The sequence below is a fragment of the Liolophura sinensis genome, chromosome 12 (genome assembly GCF_032854445.1).
Source record: "Liolophura sinensis isolate JHLJ2023 chromosome 12, CUHK_Ljap_v2, whole genome shotgun sequence".
NCBI lineage: Eukaryota > Metazoa > Mollusca > Polyplacophora > Chitonida > Chitonidae > Liolophura > Liolophura sinensis.
The window spans coordinates 9,229,206-9,253,214 of record NC_088306.1 but is presented as its reverse complement, the minus strand read 5'-3'; the positions used below and the strand labels follow the sequence as shown (position 1 = coordinate 9,253,214).

At 39.5% G+C, this 24,009-nt stretch overlaps 1 protein-coding gene across 2 annotated transcripts in view; it reads left to right on the top strand.

Annotated features, from left to right (window-relative positions):
* The window catches only part of LOC135479678 (U2 snRNP-associated SURP motif-containing protein-like), a 40,188-nt gene extending 20,043 nt beyond the window's left edge, over positions 1–20,145 (top strand). For both annotated transcript variants that reach the window (XM_064759582.1, XM_064759580.1), the window contains 14 exons: positions 663–729; positions 2,338–2,489; positions 2,962–3,124; positions 3,228–3,307; positions 3,649–3,736; positions 4,418–4,525; positions 6,874–7,051; positions 9,470–9,580; positions 11,477–11,564; positions 13,368–13,503; positions 14,217–14,327; positions 15,428–15,547; positions 16,792–16,901; positions 18,633–20,145. In XM_064759582.1, the coding sequence (XP_064615652.1) occupies positions 663–729; positions 2,338–2,489; positions 2,962–3,124; positions 3,228–3,307; positions 3,649–3,736; positions 4,418–4,525; positions 6,874–7,051; positions 9,470–9,580; positions 11,477–11,564; positions 13,368–13,503; positions 14,217–14,327; positions 15,428–15,547; positions 16,792–16,901; positions 18,633–18,744 (1,624 nt within the window). In that variant the 3' untranslated portion in view covers positions 18,745–20,145. The remainder of the gene's footprint in view (positions 1–662; positions 730–2,337; positions 2,490–2,961; positions 3,125–3,227; positions 3,308–3,648; positions 3,737–4,417; positions 4,526–6,873; positions 7,052–9,469; positions 9,581–11,476; positions 11,565–13,367; positions 13,504–14,216; positions 14,328–15,427; positions 15,548–16,791; positions 16,902–18,632) is intronic.
* Positions 20,146–24,009: the final 3,864 nt, after the last annotated feature.

Here is a 24,009-nt window from a genome sequence, read left to right as displayed (position 1 = left end):
ACAAGTTGAGTCCAACCAATGCTACGGCCAAGGGTTTAAGCCGTGGATTGTTAGGTACAAGTACCTGATGATAGGCAAAGGTTTACGTCAGACACCAGTCAAATAAAATACTTATGGTATTAGAGAAAATAGTACCAGTACATGTAGCTATCATATTCTGTGGTTCAGCCTTTGTTTTTTGTTTGTTGTTCAGCTTTTGTTTCCTTTCTGTGTTCACACTGTTGTTTCATGTTTGTGGTTCAGCCTTGTGTCCTGTTTCTTGCTCAGTCCTTGTTTCTGGTATATGGTTTTCCCTTTGTTTTGCTTGTGATTCACCCTTTGTTTCCTTTCTGTGTTCACCTTTTGTTTCCTTTCTGTGTTCACCTTTATGTGATCACCCTTTGTTTCCTTTTTGTGTTAACCCTTTCGATTCACCTTTGTGGTTCACCCTTTGTTTCCATCCTGTGTTCACCCTTTTGTTTCATGTCTGTGGTTCAGCCTTTGTTTCCTTTTTGTGTTCACCCTTTCGTTTCATCTTTGTGGTTCTTTGTTTTTGCTTGTGATTCGGCCTTTGTTTCCTTATGATGGTTCAGCTTCTTATTTGTGCTTCAGTCTTTGCTTCTTGTTTGTGGTTCAAGCCCCTGTTTCCTATTTGTGGATCAGCCTATGTTTCGTGTTTGTAGGTTCCTGTTTGAGAACCAAACGCCAGCCCACATTTACTACAGATGGAAGCTCTTCACCATCCTCCAGGTGGGTTACTTTAATACATGATTGAATACAGTTTAATAGCCAGTCTATGAAGTGAGTGCATCTCCTCTGTGTATTTTTCCAGTATTTCCCATGTTGGTTGTGATGGCTGCCCAGTTTCCTCCAACCATAATGCTCGCTGGCGTCATATAAATGAAATATTCTTGAATAAGGTGTAAAATACCAATCAAATATATAAATAAATTTCCATTGTTACAAACAATGACACACTTTTCAGGGAAACCTACCATCTGCTAACATTGCGTATTTGGACCCAAATGCAGAAAATATTTGGAACCGAATGACATTGTTGTCTTATGTCCGTGTTCATGACTGGTTAATGTGGTACATTGTACATATAGAATAACCATTGTATTCAAAATTGCACAGTTGAAAAACATCATGGGCTACATGTTCAAATCCTGTGTGTGTTGGTTTGGTTGAGCCTTGAAAACATTAGACAAGGAGTTCATTTATTTATTTGATTGGTGTTTTACGCCATACTCAAGAACATTTCACTTATATGACGATGGCCAGCATTATGGTGGGAGGAAACCGGACAGATCCCAGGAGAAACCTACAACCATCTGCAGGTTGCTGGAAGACCTCCCCACGTACGGCTGGAGAGGAGGCCAGCATGAGCTGGATTTTCACTCGTAGCACCTGCATTTGCTGAGAGGCTCCTGGGTCATTACACTGCCCTAGCGTGCTACCCAACTGAACCAAGGAGGCCCTCGACAAGGGTTTAATACATTCATGAACTTATTTATCAAACCATCATCATATAAGTAATATACAGGTATTTATGTGATCAAGAAATAAATGAGTTTAATTGAGTTGATCACCATGGTTTCTGTAACTTTGTGTATTACTCACTGAGGTATGCACATGTATATTGACTGGAGACCGTTTCCACTAAGACATTTCAGACTTAAGTCAAAATTTAACAAAAAAAAAAAAAAAACTTCCTCACATTGCTTACTCATAATAAGATAATGAGGTTGGCAAAGTTTTAATTTCTGTGGTGTAAAAACAAGCTCTAAAATCGTTTTTGACAGTTTACAGACATAAACATATATGTGGAATCGTCAGCTGTAAGTGCTTTCTACATTTCCAGGGGTCAGGAGCCGGTTTCATAAAGCGTACTTAGTGTTAAGTATCCCTTAGCTAAGTGCACTTTATATCTCTTTTATATACGTTGCCATGGTAGTTAAGGGCTTACTTAACTAAGTGCGCTTCATGAAACTGGCCCCAGAATGCTTTGTATTTTGAGCTTTTGATGACTCGATCAAAAAATGCAGTCATCGAATGTGAAGTAAAAGTGTCAAGCGTATTAGATTTTATTTACAACAAGGTAAAATAACACGGAAGTGGAGAAAACATAACAATCATTTATGAGTCTAAAATTACATGCAGGAATATTTGCATCACTTTGATTTTGAGCTGTTAATAACGAGTGAATGACCAAACGTTTTGACCCCTGCATTTCTGTTTATACCAACGTTTATCAGCTGTAGATTGCACTTGAGTGTTATTGAGCGTTCACATATATGATGTGTTATTGTTGTACACTTGATGCGTTACAGTAACATGGTGTGGTTTTGTGTACAGGGGGATTCCCCATACCGCTGGAGGACAGAGGGATTCAAGATGTTCCGTGGGGGGTCAGTGTGGAAGCCCCCGCCCATGAACCCTTACACCCAGGGCATGCCTGAGGAGCTGGTTGGGGAGGACGACTCCAAGAAGGGGCAGCTGTCAGATAGGTCAGCCATGAAGTATTCGCACAGTGTTAATTATTTAGGGTATTCAGATGTATTATTGATCAGCATCAAATTATTAATTAGGAGTAGAGAGAACAGTGGGGTCAATTTCAAAGACTACAGAGATAATCTCCAAACATCAGACCTGTTGAGCTGCTAGATGTCAGGTATCAGGACTTGTGCTGTCTTTATTTATTTATTATGTTCAAATTTTACTGCAGTACTGTTAGATTGCTATCATCTTTTATTATTCACTAATCGGCTTAATTCAACCATGCCAATTTCCTTTCTTTTTCCTGTGTGGGAAGGTCTGCAGCAACCTGCGAATGGTCATGGGTTTCCCCCAGGCTCTGCCCGGTTTCCTCCCACCATGATGCTGGCCACCGTCGTTTAAAGTGAAATATTCTTGAGTACGGCGCAAAACATGAATTAGATAAATAAATAAAATCAATTTCCTTTCTTCTGCAAATTACAGCCAGAGAGATCGACTTGAGGATATGCTAAGGGAGCTAACTCCAGAGCGACCCAAAGTCGGGGACGCGATGGTGTGGTGTCTGGATCATGCGGAGTCAGCCGAGGAAATTGTGGAGTGTATTACGGAGTCTCTGTCCATCTTAGAGACTCCAATACCCAAAAAGGTCAGAATATGTTATTCACACAGGGCCATATCTAGCAAAGAATAGAAGCTTTTGATCCCTAACTAATCCCTAACTGGTAATAATTCTGTTGTCTGATTTACAGATTGCTCGGTTGTTCCTGGTCTCAGATATCCTGTTCAACAGCAGTGCTAAAGTACCTAATGCTTCCTTCTTTCGAAAATGGTGAGTTGGGCTTATTCAAATGTATAAACTTAATACCTGCACTGAAGGCTTTAAGGATTAAATCATGAAACCTATATGATTTATTTCTTAGTATGTAGTTGGTCTCTCAGCAACCGGGTAGGTAAATTGTTATTCTAAGGCGTAAGGTTGGTGTAAAACATCAAACCAAAGATCAAAATCAAGACTGCGTTCCATCTGCTAACGATTTACACAGCTTTGTGCTTCAGTGAATAACTTTTGAAATTTTCATTATTTTGATCACTGAACATCAGCATCTATTTTACTTCACGACATGTTCAGATAAATTAATGTTAAATTATCTTTCTTACTCCCGTTTTCAGTTTTCAAACCAAACTAAGAGACATTTTCAAAGATGTCCACAAAGCGTACGAGAAGATTGATGGAAGATTAAAAGCAGAACAGTTTAAGGTAATCATTGTTCTTTGTTTTTGGTGGGGCCTCCGTGGCTCAGTTGGTTAGCGCGCTAGCGCAGTGTGATGACCCAGGAGCCTCTCACCAATGCGGTCGCTGTGAGTTCAAGTCCAGCTCATTCTGGCTTCCTCTCCGGCTGTACATGGGAAGGCCGTACGTCTGCCAGCAACCTGCGGATGGTCATGGGTTTCCCCTGGGCTCTGCCCGGTTTTCACCCACTATAATGCTAAAAGTATAATGTATAAGTGAAATATTCTTGAGTTTGGTGTAAAACAACAATCAAAATAAAAATAAAAAACTTTAATAGTTATACAACTTGATTGCTACAACCCGAATGTTTTTTGTTTTAATGACAATTCCCTATGATGCCTCAGTGTTCCATACTGTAAGTGTGATTTTTTTTGAGCTTTGGAAGGTCTGGCAGCAACCTGTGGATGGTCGTGGGTTAGCCGTGGGCTCTACCTGCTTTTTAATGCTGGCCACCATTGTCTTAGTGAAATGTTGTGGAGTACAGCATTTACAATCACATAAATGTAACGCATTTACAATCACATAAATGTAATGAGTGAAGTGTTTCCCAGTAATATTTTAGGGTTCAAGCTGATGTTGTTATACTAAACATAAAAACCCTGTGAAAACCTGTGGCTACATATGTATATGTTATACTTTGTCTTGCAGCAAAAAGTGATGGGGTGTTTCCGAGCCTGGGAAGACTGGGCTGTGTACCCTAACGATTTCCTCATCACCCTGCAGAACGTCTTCCTGGGACTGGTGCCTACTGCAGCTGTACGTCACTCCACATAAAGCTATTTCTAACTTTAAGTCACAGTGTAAAACCTCCTCACAATGCTTGGTTTATGATACTGGTTTATGTTAAAATTTTAACTTAAGAGGTGGTTAAATTCTTAATTAGTATTGTGTAAAATACCAGTCAAATAAATAAAAAAAGTCAAAATATTAATTTCTAGAGCCAAGTCTCTGAACGATATTTCATATTTTGACTTCAGTCAGAAATGGCCTAGTGTAGTTTAAAGAAGTTCAAATTTTGACACATTTGTCTTAAAACAACATTCAGTGGTCAAAATCTTAATTTCTAACGCCAAAAAGCGTCACCATGTATTTTTTAATTTGACTTAAAGCAGAGCTGGCTTAACATTAATTTCATGACCCTTCCTCTGACGGACATTGCAAAACTATATCTAGCAACACCTTTATTTCTGTTTTTAATATTGTTTGAAACAATTCTTTGTGTCTGTAGTCAAATGTTAGATGTCTATAATTGGCTTTTTGAACAACTCTGACTTAACTAAGTTGGACTAGTGATAAATGGTGGTGTTCTAAAGAGAAGATGTAGATATTGTAAAGACAGTGTGTAAATTTATAGAGTTTTTCCTGACTCTCTGTTTATATTGAAGGCAGGGATGAAAAGTAGCTGTTGTTTGACACACATGTTATTCCATCACTTGTTGAACTGTAAAGTGGTTTTGCAAGTGACTTCTGCGATGCCAGTAGACTTGGTTTTTAGCTGTAACTAAGAAGCTCTGTAAGTCATCTGTTGGTCAGTCAGAAGGTGAAATTTCTGACATCCTGACCAGCCCCGATAGCACAGCTGGTACAGCATCCGCTTCGGGAGCGGTAGATCCAGGGTCAAACCTGTGTCAAGTCACACCTAAGACCTTAAAAGAGGAAGCTGCAACTTCCTCGTTTGGCGTTCAGCATGAAGGGGATAGTGCACCAACTGATTGACCCGTATCAGTATAATGGCTGGGGTGGGACGGCTTATTTGCCTTCGGTAAAATGTCTCATTGAAGCAGCACTAGATAAAAGAGCAATGGAAATCCTTCCTGCAACAAGGAGGCACATCACATGCACACTAAGGATTCCTTTGTCGTCATATGACTGAAAAATTGTTAAGTACGGCATTAAACCCGAAGCACTCACTCACTCTGACATCCTGCATTTCAACTTACATGTAGATTTCCTGTCATTTAATGTGGACTGTTCGTTTATTAATTGTCCTGGGTGCAAGAAGACATGAAATCTTATATGGTGATGTCTCAGCTGTTGCTGCTTGTTAATTTCTGCTTGTTAATGGAATAGTGTTGAGGAAAAAAATGTAAATGAAATGCTTTTTCATTTTCACTTTCAGTTTTCTAAAGTGACCTTTCGACAAAACGTTAAAAGATGCATGTGGCAGTAAAGTGAAAAATGGTGGAAATATTTCATATGTCTCACATTCTTGTATTATAACAGGGAATTTAATTATGAGATGAAATCCCCTTCAAAACACTTGGCTAAGCTCAGCTTTTGTGGAATTGGGCCCTGGGTATACATTCACTCCAGAGCATGTGTTTTAAAAATGTGAATTTGATTTTCGAACCTCATCCCAGGTTTATGTTATTTTGAGAGATTGTCAGTCTGTTTTTGTTTGAAATATGACTGTTATCATCACGTCAAAAAACATTGACTGTCTCCTGGTTAAAATATGTTCTAGCCTTGATATGGCTAGTGTTTGTTCTGAAGTGACGTTAAGCCATAATGGTTCATCTGAAACACTTCATCATTTGTCCATTTTTAGCTCGTACCCTTATCGTCAGAGTCCAATAACAAGGAAAGCAATGTTAAATAAAATGTTTGGGGTGGTATCTTAAGAAGTACCGTTGGTATCGAGATCAAGGTTTGCGCACATGTACCGCACAATAACACGATGGGGATATTGAATTGTTGATATGGCACGCGCATATTAAATTCCGTAAATTTCCAAATTCCTGTCTTAGTATATCGTGTTTTAGAATCAAAGTTGAACAGAATGTATGGGGTGGTATCTCAAAAAGTACAGCATATGTTGACCTGAAGATTTGACATGCGCGTAAAGCACACTGACACAAGGTGAATGTTCCGTCTCTGATGCTCTGTGTGCGTATTAATTACCATAAATTACCATATTCACGACTTCAGTACTTTATATATTGAGCTGAAGTTTGGCATTCAAGTGCCTCCTACAGGCGAGCTCTTTGGTAGTCTTGCTACCACATCTAAGTTTTTTAACTTGTTCTCGGCATGACATAGGTGGTATTGCTGAATTAGTATTAAGCCATAATCAGTCATTGCACAAATATTTTGTTATCACACAGCTTGTTCCCGCTCCACAGCCTGAAGTTGAGGACAGCAAAGAACTAGACCTTGACGGAGCACCCTTAGAAGATCTCGACGGAGCTCCCATCGAGGGGGTGAAGGTGTCCGAAATCGATGGGAAACCAATTGTGGATTACGACGGAGATGTCATCAGCGAGGATTTGGACGGGGAACCTTGTGAGTTAGAACCCAAGCGTGGCAGAGATGTTCTCTTATTTACTACTTTCCACCTAAAGTTTAGCTGCAGTGTAGATTCAAGTCATGCATTTTGCTTGATTCTAATTGATTCTGATCAATTCATCTGCCTTTGACAAAAAACTTTTTGTGTAGTTTGATTAATTTCTGTTCATAGAAACTCCAAAATCATTTTAATGGCCTTTGTGTGATTCTGGAAGTGCATTTGTACTTAGGTGAAATAGAGTATTCATTGCAATAAATAGCCAGAAATCTGCCCTAAAAACTTGCACTTTTAAAGGCAAGTAAATGCCATGAAATATTAGCACACTAATTCCCCCAACCTTTTTGCACATGAAAGAGCAACTTTCAGTGCAATTTATGCACCTTCTTCATTTATTTTGGAGACAAAACTACATTGGTTGAGGTTGGTCGATTTCAGGGCTTCACAAAAAAGTACAATTGTATCAATCTACATAGACTAGTGCCTTCAGAATATGCTTAAATAAACACCTTGTAAACATGCCAAAAAGGTTAATGAATTACAGTATTGGTGTTTTCACAGCTATCACTGATGACAGCAGCCTAATTTATTTTCACACTGACTGCTGGGGCCTTAAAAAAATTGCAGCTTAAAGCCACTTTCATACCTCAAGAAGATAACTTAGGAGTTAATAGTACTTCTATGTATTTTAAGACGCTTCCTGCTCTGCAGCTTAAAGGATACATGAAAAGGAACTATGAAACAAAGATTATGTTTCTATGCCAAATGAACAAAAGTATGCGTTGCAGTTTTTGATAAAAAGATTTCATTTTGTGAGGATTTTCATACTTGTTAATCGTATGGGTCTCCGTGGCTCAGTTGGTTAGCGTGCTAGCGCAGCGTAATGACCCAGAAGCCTCTCACCAATGCAGTCGCTGTGGGTTTAAGTCAATCTCATGCTGGCTTTCTCTCCGGCCGTACGTGGGAAGGTCTGCTAGCAACCTGCGGATGGTCTACCCACCATAATGCTGGCCGTCGTCGTATAAGTGAAATATTGTTGAGTGCGGCATAAAGCAACAATCAAATAAATAAATAAATAACCGCTAATCACCCGTCTATATTATGCATTCTTTCCGTCAACGGTCAGATTTGTCAGAAATTACGTCATTGTTGATCTTGCTTAGAACTCTGTGAACACCCCTGAAGTGCCCTTAGCCCATTGAACAGTGCTGCTACAGTGTGGGCAAGTTGACATTAACACAGATACTACATGGCTTCTGCAGTAGGTAGAGGGTCCATTTCAGGGGCGGTAGATCCAGGGTCAAGTCTAGGTCAGGTCACACCTAAAATTTTAAAAGAGGCAGTTGTACTTTTCTTTTCCTTACCGTTGAGCATAAAGGGATAGTGCAGCAACTGGTTGACCCGTATCAGTATAATGGCTCGGGCGGGACGGCTTGCTTGCCTTCAGTTAGTCATCTCAGTGAAGCAGCACTAGATAAAAGAGGGCTGGAAATCCCTCCTGCGACAATTACGCACATTACGCGTACATGCACTCTAAGGACTCCTTCGTCGTCATATGACTGAAAAATTGTTAAGTAGAACAGCAAGCACTCAGTTGCTTGGGCTACTTAGCTGCCTTCTGTGCAAAAATACACCCGATCCCACTCGGCCTCTTCTTCACACGGACTGTTCACCACAACTCGCAAAATTCAGCCAGACCCACTCGGTCAGACAGGGATCATCCTTGACGTCCCCACTGCAAGTTACTTCACTTCCGGACTGACCGCTGGGGCCTTAAGAAAATAGTACTTTGAAGCTATTTTTACCCTCCAAAGTGAAAGTTGATAGTTTTGTTTGTACAGTTATATGTTATAACACATGATAATCCGCGCATTAAGAAATAAAAACCAAATGTTTCATGTATCCTTTAAGGGCATTTTATAGTATGAAAGCAAGCGATCAAGAAGTGTTAGGCTAGCAATTAAGTGTCACAGGAGACATATCTTACATAAACTTTACCCGATAAATTTTTAATTAAATTTTCTTTATATCCCATAAACTTGACCAGTGACATAGAAGTAAAAATTTCGCGACTTATTGGTTTATTTCATTGCTAGATTTTGTTGCATATGTGGTGTTTGTCATACAAAAATAACTATTTGATATTATGTGTATGTGATAGAAACAACTATTGTACATTATTATTGAAGGTCTGTCAGCAACCTGCGGATGGTCGTGGGTTTCCCGTGGGCTGTGCCCGGTTTCCACCTACCTTAATGCTGGTTACCGTCATATAAGTGAAATATTCTTGAGTACGGCGTAAAACACCAAACAAATAAATAAATAAAATATACATTATTTAGTAAACCAATGAGTGACTTACGTACGGTATACATGTACTCCGTATTTGTATTCCATTGTGCTGATGTTGATTGTAGTGGACAAGGATGTGGACGGGAAACCCATGGACGATGAAGCTTTGACCATTCTCACCAAATTCACCAAATCCAAGTGGGAGACCGTGGACCAATCAGAGCTCGAGGCTCAAGGTAATCTGTTCTGGAGTTGGCCTTAAAGACAAAAGCCCAAAATAACGAAATAATTTGGTGTGTGATGTTGTAACCTTTTTGTTTGATTCCAGTGATATCACTGAAAGTAGAGCGCAGTCACTTGAAACTACACAGTGTTTTAAATCTGCAGTCCCATCCCATAAATGAAGATACAATTATTAAACCACCTCATGATCAAGGTGGAAAGTCTATCTAATAATCAAAGGCACAGTGAGGCAACGTTATGATTAAGGTGCAGAGAGCACGTGTCATAATCAATGAAACAAACAAAGAGATGACTCTACAGTTCTGGTGCAGTCAGTCCATCTCATGGCCGAGGGCGCAAGGAAACAACTTTTTATGATTAAGGTGCAGAGAGCACGCGTCATAATCAATCAAACAAAGAGGTGACTTTACGGTTCTGGTGCAGAGTCCATCTCATGGCTAAAGGTGCAAGGAAACATCTTTATGATTTAGGGGCAAACATGGCAAATTGGACCCCTCATAATGGGTGCAAAGTCTGCATTTAACTGGCAAAGCTCCCAGCTCGGGTAGCCCCCTACAACAATGTCATATGTTCTCTATGGGACTGTAATGAAATCAGAAGCTATGAGAAACCAGTGGTGGTATTCTCATTATTAGATTGTGTCAGAGTATGCACCAGGGCAGATACAAAGAGTCTACATTTAACTGGCAAAGCTCCCAGCTCTGGTAGCCCCCTACAACAATGTCATATGTTCTCTGTGGGACTGTAATGAAATCAGAAGCTATGAGAAGCCAGTGGTGGTATTCTCATTATTAGATTGTGTCAGAGTCTGCACCAAGGCAGATACAAAGAGTCTACATTTAACTGGCAAGGCTCCCCAGCTCTGGTAGCCCCCTACAACACTGTCATATGTTCTCTGTGGGACTGTAATGAAATCAGAAGCTATGAGAAGCCAATGGTAGTATTCTCATCATTAGATTGTGTCAGAGTGTGCACCAAGGCAGATACAAAGAGTCTGCATTTAACTGGCAAAGCTCCCCAGCTCTGGTAGCCCCCTACAACACTGTCAAATGTTCTCTGGGGGACTGTAATGAAATCAGAAGCTATGAGAAACCAGTGGTGGTATTCTCATTATTAGATTGTGTCAGAGTCTGCACCAGGGCAGATACAAAGAGTCTACATTTAACTGGCAAAGCTCCCCAGCTCTGGTGGCCCCCTACAACAATGTCATATGTTCTCTATGGGACTGTAATGAAATCAGAAGCTATGAGAAACCAGTGGTGGTATTCTCATTATTAGATTGTGTCAGAGTCTGCACCAGGGCAGATACCATTTGATTACCGTGCAAGTTTTGGGATCTAGGGAGTTAGTGAATACAGATACTCAAGAAGTGTTATGAGAAGATAAATGTATTGCGATTCAAACTGACCCGCCCCGATAGCACAGTTGGTAGAGCGTCCACTTCGAGATCAGTCCTGGATTGAGTCACACCTAAGACCTTAGGAAGTTGTAACTTCGTAGCTCGGCGTTCAGCATGAAAGGGATAGTGCAACGACTGGTTGACCCGAATCATTATAATATCCCGGGTGGGACGGCTTACTTAGTGAAACAGCTCTAGGTAAAAGAGCGGTGGAAATCCATCCTACAACAAGGAGGCACATTTCATGTACTCCAAGGGTTCCTTCATCGTCATATGACTGAAAAATTGTTAAGTACAACGTTAAACCCCAATCACGCACGCAAACAATTCAAACTTCTTTGTCCATAAACTACGGAACATATGGAAGTTTTAAATTAAATCGCTGGGTTGAGCTTTTGTTTGAGACTCCTGATGTCTAAATGTTAATTGAGAATGTTTTGAATGTGAAGAGAACTTATTGATTGACTGTGTGTACTTTATGCTCCTGTAGCCGTGACAACCTCCAAATGGGACCTGCTGGACCCAGAAGCTGACAATGATGACAGAGTGGAGGAAGAAGATGAAGATATGGATGGACAGTAAGTGAACGAGGGTGTAGCATTTAATAACAAGTATTTCTTGTCTGATTGTTTCATGTTGTCGTTTGTTAAAACAATGAAATGTTTTTAAAAACATGTGCATGTGTCGACATGATTAACAGCCTATCTGAGTTTATCTGCTTTTTATGAGCTGTTTTAGCAGTGGGCTTAAAAAAAAAAACAGAAGATCACCTCTGTCCATAACTTTATTCCCTATTTCTCATATCACTAAATATGTCATATCTGTCCTACTTCTTTCTACTGAACTCTTCGACACTCAAATCTGTCTGTTTTTCAGTCTTTAGTACACTCTAATTTGTTTTGGTTTTAACCTTTGTAGCTGGCCTGTATAAAGTAGCATCGCTAGTGTCGCACCCTGAGTGTCCACATCGGTGTCCAGTTACGGAGATAGCAATATTAAACAAAATGTTAGGGATGGTGTCTTAGAAAGTACTGCAGGTATTGAGCTAAGGATTTGCACACTTGCAGACGAGGTTGATATTCCATTGTTGTTTCAGTGTGTACATTTTAAGTACCCTAAATTACTGAATTCCTGACATGGCGTATAAGAATCAGTGTTAAACAAAATGTTAGGGATGGTATCTTAGAAAGTACTGCAGGTATTGAGCTAAGGATTTGCACACTTGCAAACGAGGGTGATATTCCATTGTTGTTTCAGTGTGTACATTTTAAGTACCCTAAATTACTGAATTCCTGACATGGCGTATAAGAATCAGTGTTAAACAAAATGTTAGGGTTGGTATCTTAGAAAGTACTGCAGGTATTGAGCTAAGGATTTGCACACTTGCAGACGAGGTTGATATTCCATTGTTGTTTCAGTGTGTACATTTTAAGTACCCTAAATTACTGAATTCCTGACATGGCGTATAAGAATCAGTGTTAAACAAAATGTTAGGGATGGTATCTTAGAAAGTACTGCAGGTATTGAGCTAAGGATTTGCACACTTGCAAACGAGGGTGATATTCCATTGTTGTTTCAGTGTGTACATTTTAAGTACCCTAAATTACTGAATTCCTGACATGGCGTATAAGAATCAGTGTTAAACAAAATGTTAGGGTTGGTATCTTAGAAAGTACTGCAGGTATTGAGCTAAGGATTTGCACACTTGCAAACGAGGGTGATATTCCATTGTTGTTTCAGTGTGTATGTTTTAAGTACCGTAAATTACTGAATTCCTGACGCGGCGTATAAGAATCAGTGTTAAACAAAATGTTAGGGTTGGTATCTTAAAAAGTATTGTATGTATTGACCTGAAGTTTGACGTGCATATCAAGCACAGTGGTGCAAGGGGGATGCGCCATCGCTGCTGCTCTGTGTGCATATTAATTAGCGTAAATTACCAAATTGCAGTTCTTTTTACGTGAAGTTTTGCATTCATGTGTCTCATACAAGAGAGCTCTTTGATTTACACTCTGATCGTTCTTTCTTTTCAACATTTTTTTACACTCTTATCTGTCATTTCAACGTTTTTAACACTCTTATCTGTCTTTTCAACCTTTTTTACACTCTAATCTGTTTTTCTTTTCAAAAATTTTTACACTCTACCTGTCTGTCTTTCATTCTTTCTTTTCAGCCTTTGTTACACTCATATATGTATTTTTGTTGAACCTTTTCTACACTCTGATCTGTCAGTCATGTGAACCTTTTCTACACTCTATAAATGTGTACTTTTGTGGAACCTTTTTTACACTCTAATCTGTATTTTTGTTGAACCCATCGTGCATTCTCTAACCTGTCTTCCATTGGCTTAGGCTATAACTTGTAACCGTGTGTGTTTGCAGACCCATGGAGGAGCAAGAAGGTGCCCTACAGTCCCTGGGTCAGTACGGCTCACCCCTGAGGGACGACAGTCTGCTGGAGGCTGCTCACAAACAGTATTTGTCAGAAGAGAGGAGAGCCAAGCTACGGGAAATAGAGGTACATAGGCACCTACATGTACATGCAGTGACATGCTGAGAGATGCCGCTAAGAATGGGCACGTTGGCAGCTGATTGTTAGGTTGTACTGTGGATGCTTCTCAAATTATTTCCTAAGAATGAAGAATGCAGTTGTGGTGATTATTTATTTATTTAATTGATTTGCTGCTTATACTCAAGAACAAGGGTGAGGTCAGTTTTGTAGGTGGGGGACACCAGTGTCCAGTAAACAACCTACCTTTGCCAGGTTGACAAACTTTTTTACATGTGACACACAGTTATTACATACTGGTTTGGTGGAACACAAGTGGTCTTCGGTAAATGCTAGACTGTACCAAATGCCCACAAGCCTGTCCAAGGCTGGGTTTGAACTCGTGCACCATTAATGTACCGGGGAAGAAAGCTGAGTACATTGCAGTATTTCAGCACGTAGTTCCAGTCCCTTGGAATGAGGCATATTATTTAAAAATATTCTTAGTTCATTCTTGAATAAGACATAACGCATTTCAGTATTTCCAAACACGGTTCAGTCACGCTGTTGTAAGACTCTCTACATTATGTTATTATAGTAATTCAACTTGTGGGTCTTGCTGGCTGGATTGAGCACTGTTACAGTATATTATTTATGCTGGAAATCTTATTTCAGCAGTCCATGTATATATAATGAGGCATTTTAGAGATGCTTTACTCTTTGTTTGCTTTTCATTACCTCAGTTAAAAGTGGTGAAGTACCAGGATGAGTTGGAGAATGGGAAGCGAAGTCGTAAGTCCGGGATGACCATTGCGGAACAAGTTCAGCATTATAGACGGAAACTCCTACAGAAGGTATGTTATTTTATGTGCTGTACTCTTCAAGCAGAGGCCCCTAGCCTTCTGCCAACTACCTTTGCAGAAAGAGGACGCAAATCTAATACAGATGGCCAAGTGACATAATCCAGGATGACCAATGGAAAACAGTATACATTCGTAGCATGTTGCTGTTGTTGTTGTGAAGTTACTGTGCCAGCACTGGAGCCCCAAAGCTTTGCAGAACTGCAAGGTGAATTGGAAGGTCTGCCAGAAACCTGCAGATGGTTGTGGGTTTCCCCTGGGTTCTGTGTGGTTTCCTCCCACCCGCTGAAAATGTATTGTAGTCATATTACATTGTAATCAGGTGATGGGGCTCACCAGCCCTCTAGGAAAGGAAACAAACTCTATCAACTGCAGTGCCCAGCATACAAGCAATTACAATAGCACAGCCAGCAATCATGAATAATTATAGCTGGTATTGTACAAGTAGGCTCAGGGAACTGCTGGTTGAGCTTAATACAAGATTTACCTCCCTTTATAAAGGGCACAATTGGATAAAGATGGAGAATTGATTAAAGTGTGAATTGGCAAGCTGCACAAAAATGGAAATGAAACCTATGTTTTTTCTATATATCTGTGTGTAATAAATGTAACGACATAGCGTTTTGAGAAATGGTGACATGTAATAAAGTGATATTAACAACTCTTTGACCTAATTAAAGCCATGGGGCTAAGTGGAATTTAAGTTGCTATTATTTAAGCATTTACATGAACAGTTAGAATGAATCCCTAACTAAAGTAAATCTGACAAGAGGGTAGATTTCACGGGTTACATGTGACCATTTGTCGACTATCACACTGTCGTCGCTGCCCAGGTTTTACTCTCTATGCTGTGGTCTTTCATATTCTGTATGCTTTTTTATGGTACATTTGTATAGCTTTGTGAATGAGCCATTTACGTGTTTGCGTCTCTATTATTTTCTGATTATTCAGTGAAACGCACGATAGTAGTTGAATAAATACTGTGTGGCGTCGCTGTAGCATGTTCTTTAGCAAGGTAAAAAAATAAGGGCATACATCGGGGTTTGACACCAGTGAAATAAATAAGTAAATATTCTGTCATCTTTCAACCACAGGAAAGCCGGAAATCTTCGGGAAGGAGTAAAGGAAGAGATAAAGATGATAGAAAACGTGAACGGGAAAGAGAAAGGGACCGTGAACGGAGAGGGCGTTCAGAGTCAAGTGATAGCAACTCTGTAAGTCTCTGATAGCAACTCTGTAAATCTCTCATAGCAACTCTGTAAGCTTGTGATAGCAACTCTGTAAGCTTGTGATAGCAACTCTGTAAGCTTGTGATAGCAACTCTGTAAGTCTCCGGTGGCAACTCTGTAAGTCTCTGATAGTAACTCTGTAAGTCTCTGATAGCAACTCTGTAAGTCTCGGGTGGCAACTCTGTAAATCTTGGGTGGCAACTCTGTAAGTCTCTGATAGCAACTCTGTAAGTCTCAGGTGGCAACTCTGTAAGTCTCTGATAGCAACTCTGTAAATCTCTCATAGCAACTCTGTAAGCTTGTGATAGCAACTCTGTAAGTCTCCGGTGGCAACTCTGTAAGTCTCTGATAGTAACTCTGTAAGTCTCTGATAGCAACTCTGTAAGTCTCGGGTGGCAACTCTGTAAATCTTGGGTGGCAACTCTGTAAGTCTCGGGTGACAACTCTGTAAATCTCGGGTGGCAACTCTGTAAGTCTCTGATAGCAACTCTGTAAATCTCTCATAGCAACTCTGTAAGCTTGTGATAGCAACTCTGTAAGTCTCCGGTGGCAACTCTGTAAGTCTCTGAGAGCAACTCCGTAAGCTTGTGATAGCAACTCTGTAAGTCTCTGATATCAACTCTGTAAGTCTCTGATAGCAACTCTGAAAGTCTCTGATATTAACTCTGTAGTTCTGTAATAGCAACTTTGTAAGTCTGTGATAGCAACTTTGTAAGTCTCTGGTGGCACCTCTGTAAGTCTGATTGCAACTCTGTAAGTCTCTGATGGCAAGCTTATAAATCTGTGATTGCAACTCTATGAATCTCTGATAGCTACTCTGTAAGTCTGTGGTAGCTACTGTGTAAGTCTCTGATGGCAACTCTGTAGGCCTCTGGTAGCAACTCTGATAAGCCTCTGATAGCAAGTCTTGAAATTTTATTGCTGCACCTCTATGGGGTCTCTGGGGTGAAAAGAATAGGACCTCAGTCATTGAGACAAGCTTGACATGAAAGGCAAGTAACCTAAAGCTCTCCCATGTACATGTAGGCCCAGGTCTGAAGGTGAGGATGTTAGTTCGTCAACTCTGTGGCAGTTACCCTGGTAGTTTATGCGTAGTATACTTGTGCACTGATCCCTATTTATACATGGTATAAGATTAGGGAATCGGAATACCAGTGATATCTTGTGAATGACTCTAGATACATCTACGTGTATGTGTGTAACTCTAGTGTTATTTTCTGATGTTTCAGGACAGCGAAAGTAGTCCGCGTAGTCGCCGGTTACGACGTTCCCCCTCCCCATCACTGTCCTACAGTTCACACAGGTCATTAAGTCCTAAACGCTCGAAGAGGTCCAAAAGGTAAGGTGTCCATGTTAGAAACAAGGTGCCTGTTTGTGCTTATTTTTGGGACACTTTATCCGCTTGTTTCAGCCAATATATATGCAATTGTAGCAGAAATATGGAATATTTTCCCACATGGTTAGACCATCTAATGAACAACGTACTCATAGCTTTACTTTTCCAAAGGGCTGGGAAAGAAATGTAATATTTTACATTCATCACTATTGTTATCAGTCTCAAAAATTAGAAGAAATGTAATATTTTACATTCATCACTACTGTTATCAGTCCCAAAAATTAGAAGAAATGTAATATTTTACATTCATCACTACTGTTATCAGTCTCAAAAATTAGAAGAAATGTAATATTTTACATTCATCACTACTGTTATCAGTCCCAAAAATTAGAAGAAATGTAATATTTTACATTCATCACTACTGTTATCAGTCTCAAAATTAGAAGAAATGTAATATTTTACATTCATCACTACTAAAAATTAGAAGAAATGTAATATTTTACATTCATCACTACTGTTATCAGTCCCAAAAATTAGAAGAAATATAATATTTTACATTCATCACTACTGTTATCAGTCTCAAAAATTAGAAGAAATGTAATATTTTACATTCATCACTACTGTTATCAGTCCCAAAAATTAGAAGAAATGTAATATTTTACATTCATCACTACTGTTATCAAATGTAATATTTTACATTCATCACTACTGTTATCAAATGTAATATTTTACATTCATCACTACTGTTATCAGTCCCAAAAATTAGAAGAAATGTAATATTTTACATTCATCACTACTGTTATCAGTCCCAAAAATTAGAAGAATTAGGATGTTCCCCAATATTTTTTTTCTTAATTGAAAGCTGCCTTTTTAGATTTGGACTGACTACGTGTGTATAAGATTTTCAAAACTTGTGAATTTCTTTTCCCTTCCTTGTTTGAGCCCTCTGGAAGACAGATGGTTACATAGCAATTGCTTTATATGTGGTTCAGTGGGTCATGTTTGCTCATCTTTTGAAAACTAACCAGAGTAGAATAATGGAACTCATATCTTATATTGAGTGTGTGAGATTGCTGGGAGTGAGTGAGTGAGTGAGTGCTTGGGTTTTAACGTCGTGCTCAACAGATTGCTGGGAGTATTTAAGATTCTGTATATTACCCTCTGAATGTACATGATTGATTTACTGTTTGATTATCAAAATCGGTATCCTTGAGCCTCTCACCAATGCAGTTGCTGTGAGTTCAAGTCAGTCTCATGCTGGCTTCCTCTCCGGCCATACGTTTGAAGGTCTGCTCGCAACCTGCGGATGTTTGTGGGTTTCTTCCAGGATCTGCCAGGTTTACTCCCACCATAATGGTGTGGCCACCATCATATAAGTGAAATATTCTTGAGTACGGCATAAAACACCAATCAAATAAATACATGAAAATCAGTATTGAGGGGCATTAATACTCGAAATCTATTATTGTAATTCATCTTTTTTGTTTGTTTACGTCTGTTTTAGAATTAAAACACTTTTTATACTGTATATTAATCACCCTATCAATGTACCTTATGGATTGTACTGTATTATTATCCTTTTTATACTGTATATTACCCTATCAATGGATTGTACTGTATTATTATCAAAAGCAGAATGATATAACTCTTTTTTTTTTTTAATTTTTGTACACCTTTTGTTTTTTCTTGAATAAAACACCTGTTACAGTTCTTTTTCCCCCTTTTCATTTACAGTCCAAAGCGTGGAAGGAGGTCAAGGTCTAGGTCAAGGTCACCGTATTTCCGAGACCTGTCAAGGTCACCACTCCGCCACAAGCACAAACATAAAAAAAAGCACAGAGAGTGAAAAACTTGGCTTTGTATTCATCATGTTAAGTGTCCTGGCTTCTGGCCATCTTAAACAAAACACCCTATCAGTCACATGTGCATTGTTACTGCTTGAAAAGCCTGTCCTGTATCAAGACTTCTGTACTTTTACAGCACATGTACTTATGTAAATCGGCTTGAATTGTTTTGGTATAAAACCTTCTCTGGTTGTCATGTGACATTCCAAGTCAGGCCGTGCAGTTTTGAAAAAATAATGTTATGAAAATGAAGTGTAACGGTTTTGTTTTTTTACAAATGCTGTCGATGAGAAGAAAAAAAAGTTGTCTGTACAAGTAAGTGATTGTGCTTAAGTAAATGCTGGCCATGATGTCTTCAGAAACTGTAATTGAGATCTGTGACCATTGTCTGAAGTATTAGGCATATAATGTCTTAAAAGCTTCTTGTGAGCTGTACATGTGACATTCAAACCGTACAGATGTGTAGCCAGAGGCCATCAAATAAAACAGTCTGTAAAATCAACCATAATTGCATGAAATTTGTCACACAACTTATTTTCCTTCCTGTCTGTACTACAGTACAAGTGATTAGTTGATGAAGAATCAGCCGAAGTATGATGTGATTGGCTGTTACTAGGTAATCAGAATAAAATTTTATGTGATGGGCTCAAAAGCGATTCTTTTATCCACTTTTTTGACTGGAAGTTAGTGAAAAATTGCAGGTAATGTACTGTCATGAAACATACCTGTTTAGGTTTCCCTCAAGATAGTGATATTTGTCCCATAAGACAGTGCTTTTTCCACCACAAGATGGTGCAACGTAAGGGGTTAGGCTCATTTCTTGATAGGCTTTATCACATCTTAGGCTTTATCGCTTGATACTCTTTATCACATGATGAAGGCTTGATATTCTTGATAGCTTCATGCTTTCTATTACTTTTGTGCAAGTCTCTTGTTTCACATGGTGGTACATGCATTTGGGAGAGTATATTTTCTCTTTGTTTGTACATCTGTTCTTTTGACTGTTTTCATTTGAAACAGTAAAGAAAAGTTGAAGATGTGTTGGGGGGAGGGGGGGATGTCTGATTTGCCTTATTCAATCATCTGTTCTCAAATTAAATGTGCATTTATTATAAATACATAAATGTCCTAATCGGAAATTTAATTTTCTGAAAGTCACCCTAAATTGATTTGAAAAAGAAGTGAAAAACAGCTGCCTGCGATAAACATGTTGGTTATGGACAGTAAGCACATTGTTCAAGGCTGTCTGTCAAATCTTTGTTCATAGCCTTTTTTTTAGGGACAAAGAACTGGATTCTGTTATATTTCTGCCACCAGATGTATACTTGTATATACTACATAATTTCATGTTCCAATCCTGTAAAAAAAGTTGGAGAAATTAAAAATGTGCATAACTGTGTGAAACTAAATTGTGTGGTTTGTGTCGTACCTTACACCATCATATAATTGTGGTCATATTGTGTGGACATACTCTGAGGGGAAAAACATGGAACAAATTTAAGCATTTTATTATTATTTTTTTTTTTCAAAATGTGTGATTGATTTAATGTTTATTTGATTGGTGTTTTACGCCATACTCAAGAATATTTCACTTAAACGACGGCGACCAGCGTTATGGTGGAAGGAAACTAATGGCCTCGTTGGCTCAATCGCCCAAGAACCTCAAACCAACGATCGTAATGGTGAATGCCTTTTCTGAGATAAGATTACAGAGGACGTTTAGGAAAGTGAAATCTAACATGGTCTTGAGTTACAGGGAAGTTGAATATAACGGGAACAACGTCCATTCCTGTAGATTTCATGGGAGAAGCCGTGTAAAATATAACTAGGGTTTTCAAAGTTGAAGATGTCGGCCATTCCCAATGGTTCTTGAAAGAGCTGGAATTCTGTTGAAAGATTTCCAAGGCCTTGCAATACTTCAATTTACACATCCGATAGTCCTTGAAAATACTTTTTCAGTGTTAAATATCAGATTTCATGACGTTATGAAAGAACCGATGATGAAGCATTGAATACTATCCAATAGTCTGCGCCTGGATCCGTGTGTACATAAAGCATACATGAAATGCTTGAGCGGGGAGGGGGCTCAGTGGCTCATCTAGCGCAGCGTAATGACCCAGGAGCCTCTCACCAATGCGGTCGCTGTGAGTTCATGTCCATCTCATGCTGGCTTCTTCACCAGCCGTACGTGGGAAGGTCTGCCAGCAACCAGCGGATGGTCGTGGGTTTCCCCCGGGCCCCGCCCGGTTTCCTACCACCATAATGTTGGCATAATAAGTGGAATATTCTTGCGTAAAACACCAATCAAAAAATTAAATTTTTTAAATACAGAGTATGCGTATGTACGGTGTGGCGTGACATGTAATAAGATTCTCGGTCTGATTTTAACAGAGAAAAACTGGCTTTAAATTATAGAATTGCAAACGCAAGCCCGGAAATTAAGCAGCCTGCTTACAGTGGTGAAGTGGGGCCTCCGTGGCTCAGTTGGTTAGCGCGCTAGCGCGGCGTAATGACCTGGGAGCTTCTCACCAATACGGTCGCTGTGAGTTCAAGTCCAGCTCATGCTGGTTTCCTCTCCGTCTGTACGTGGGAAGGTCTTACAGTAACCTGCGGATGGTCGTGGGTTTCCCCCGGGCTATGCCCGATTTCCTCCCATCATAATGCTGGCCGCCGTCGTATAAGTGAAATATTCTTGAGTATGGCGTAAAACACCAATCAAATAAATAAATAAATACTGTGGTGAAGTCAACGGTGATACCTGTCAAAACAACTTTGTTGGGGGCATAGCCCGAACTGGGGGCACTGAGCTGATCCTGCTTTCCCGTTATGCTCATCAATGACGTCATTTACGACCATTGACGGAAACAAGGGTTATTAGGACATATAAAACATGCCTCAAAAAGGACGCTTTTTTAGGGTAATGCCCCAAACATGTAACTTATTGTGATCGCTCGCCCAAATATCTGAACTAAATATGAGCTGTGAATATGGAACTTGTTATATGTAAAAGTTCAGAAAATGTCTAAATTTGTAAATGATCAGAAATGCGAGATTTAGGCATCACCCAGCTTCTACATACATCTGGAAGATTCTACGGTTTTGGCGTTTACAGTTTCTACGTAATTTACAGCTATAGAACTACCAGGCCTGAAAATATCATGTTGCAAAATGATAGTCATATGATGTGGTTTACACTGACAAATAAATATTAATATTTTAATTATAGAATAGACAGGATAAAATGCAAAAGACTTTTTCTGAACAGAAGGCGTGTTGTGATAAGCAAATAAAGGAGAAAGAAAAGATCGTTGCGAAATTAATGTTATTAATCAAAGCCTCTGTTACATCCCTTGGAGCTGCGACAACAGTCGTCTGCTCTTCCGTAAAAAGAGTCTTAATTCGTTTGAAACTAAAATTCTTGTTTGTTCGGGTTCATCTTTGTGTGAAATATACTTTCTTGCCGGATCAATTTATTGCCCCCTTAAATATGTGCGGTGTAAATCTAAATGAAAACACAAGACGAGGAGTTTTAAATAAAACTACATTATGTGTGCCTCAAAAGGGAAAAACTCGCAGGCAGAAGTATCAGCTCACCGTAAAATAATACCAGGATCATTTCTCGACGCTAGCATCATTGTTGTAAAACATATGGCATACGAAAATTTGCATGACCATTTCATGTAAAAAAAATTTGTAAATAAAGTTTGATGTAAAGAGTGTTGTCTTGTGGTTGTCTGTTTTAGCTCTATTCATTCATGTCCTGGTTGAAACTATTATTCCTTGGTTAATTTACTTTTATTATTGATTGGTGTTTTATTTGAACACCATACATGTTAAATATACAAGTATTTTGAAAGGCTGTGTCGCCCGACTTGATATAATATAGCGTTTACCTATTATGTATGACAGGTATTACGTGAACAGTTATAATAAAACACGGAAATAAATTGACTGGAGGCCGTGTTTCATCGGTTACGTGTCACCACGTGCCAACTATTCCATGTATGCACTGTTGTCTGGTTTTATTCTCTATGCTCTGTAGTCGCTTTTATTACTGATTTATTAGCATAATGGTTTGTTTGTATATTTATTTCATGGTTTAACGTCATACTCAAGATTCCTTGTCTTCACATATAGCCGATAGATATCCGTTTTCTGGATTGTCAGCGCCGGGAAAAGGCTGACGTAACTTGGCAAGCTACTGGCAAACTTTTCCTCGTGTGATTTGATGGATTAACGCCATACTCAAGATTTCTTGACTTACATATAGCCGGTGGATGTCCGTTTTCTGGATTGTCAGCGCCGGGAAAAAGGCTGACGTAACTTGGCAAGTTACTGGCAAACTTTTCCTCGTGTGATTTGATGCTTAACGCCATACTCAAGATTTCTTGACTTACATATAGCCGTTGGATGTCTTTTTTCTGGATTGTCTGCGCCGGGAATAAAGCTGACGTAACTTGGCAAGTTACTGGCAAACTTTTCCTCGTGTGATTTGATGGTTAACGCCATACTCATGATTTCTTGTCTTACATATAGCCGTTGGATGTCAGTTTTCTGGATTGTCTGCGCCGGGAATAAAGCTGACGTAACTTGGCAAGTTACTGACAAACTTTTCCTCGTGTGACTGTCAGACGTCCTCAGCATACTGGTATAGAAAACTGACGTCTTAATTCAGCATACTGTAAGACGGCACAAACCTCCACACCAGTAGCGTTGAAAGCTCATTACAGTGCAGCAATTCCTCATTTATGCGTCAAAACAGACATTCATATACCAGCCGTCAACCAATAAAGAAGTTCCAGGTATATATTTATTTATTTGATTGGTGTTTTACGCCGTACTCAAGAATATTTCACTTATACGACGGCAGCCAGCATTATGGTGGGAGGAAACAAGGCAGAGCCCGGAGGAAACCCACGACCATCCGCAGGTTGCTGGCAGACCTTCCCACGTATCCAGGTCTATAATCGCAAGGCCAATTCCCAAAACGACGTATAACACAAACCATCAAAGAACTAAGGAAACATATTAAATACGGAAATAGGACGGAATAATGATTTAAGAGAGTTGGGTGAAGTACGGAAACTCCCTGCCCAAGGCCGGGACTGAACCAACACCCGATGTATAAAGACTAACGCGCTAGAGGACAGAAAACGGGCGCTGCATCATTACTATTTCAATGTGTATGTGGACTGTGGTAACCTCGGCTCCTATGCTTGTTGCATATACATGTCTGGGGAGAAGGGTAGACTTCGTCGCATAGAAAA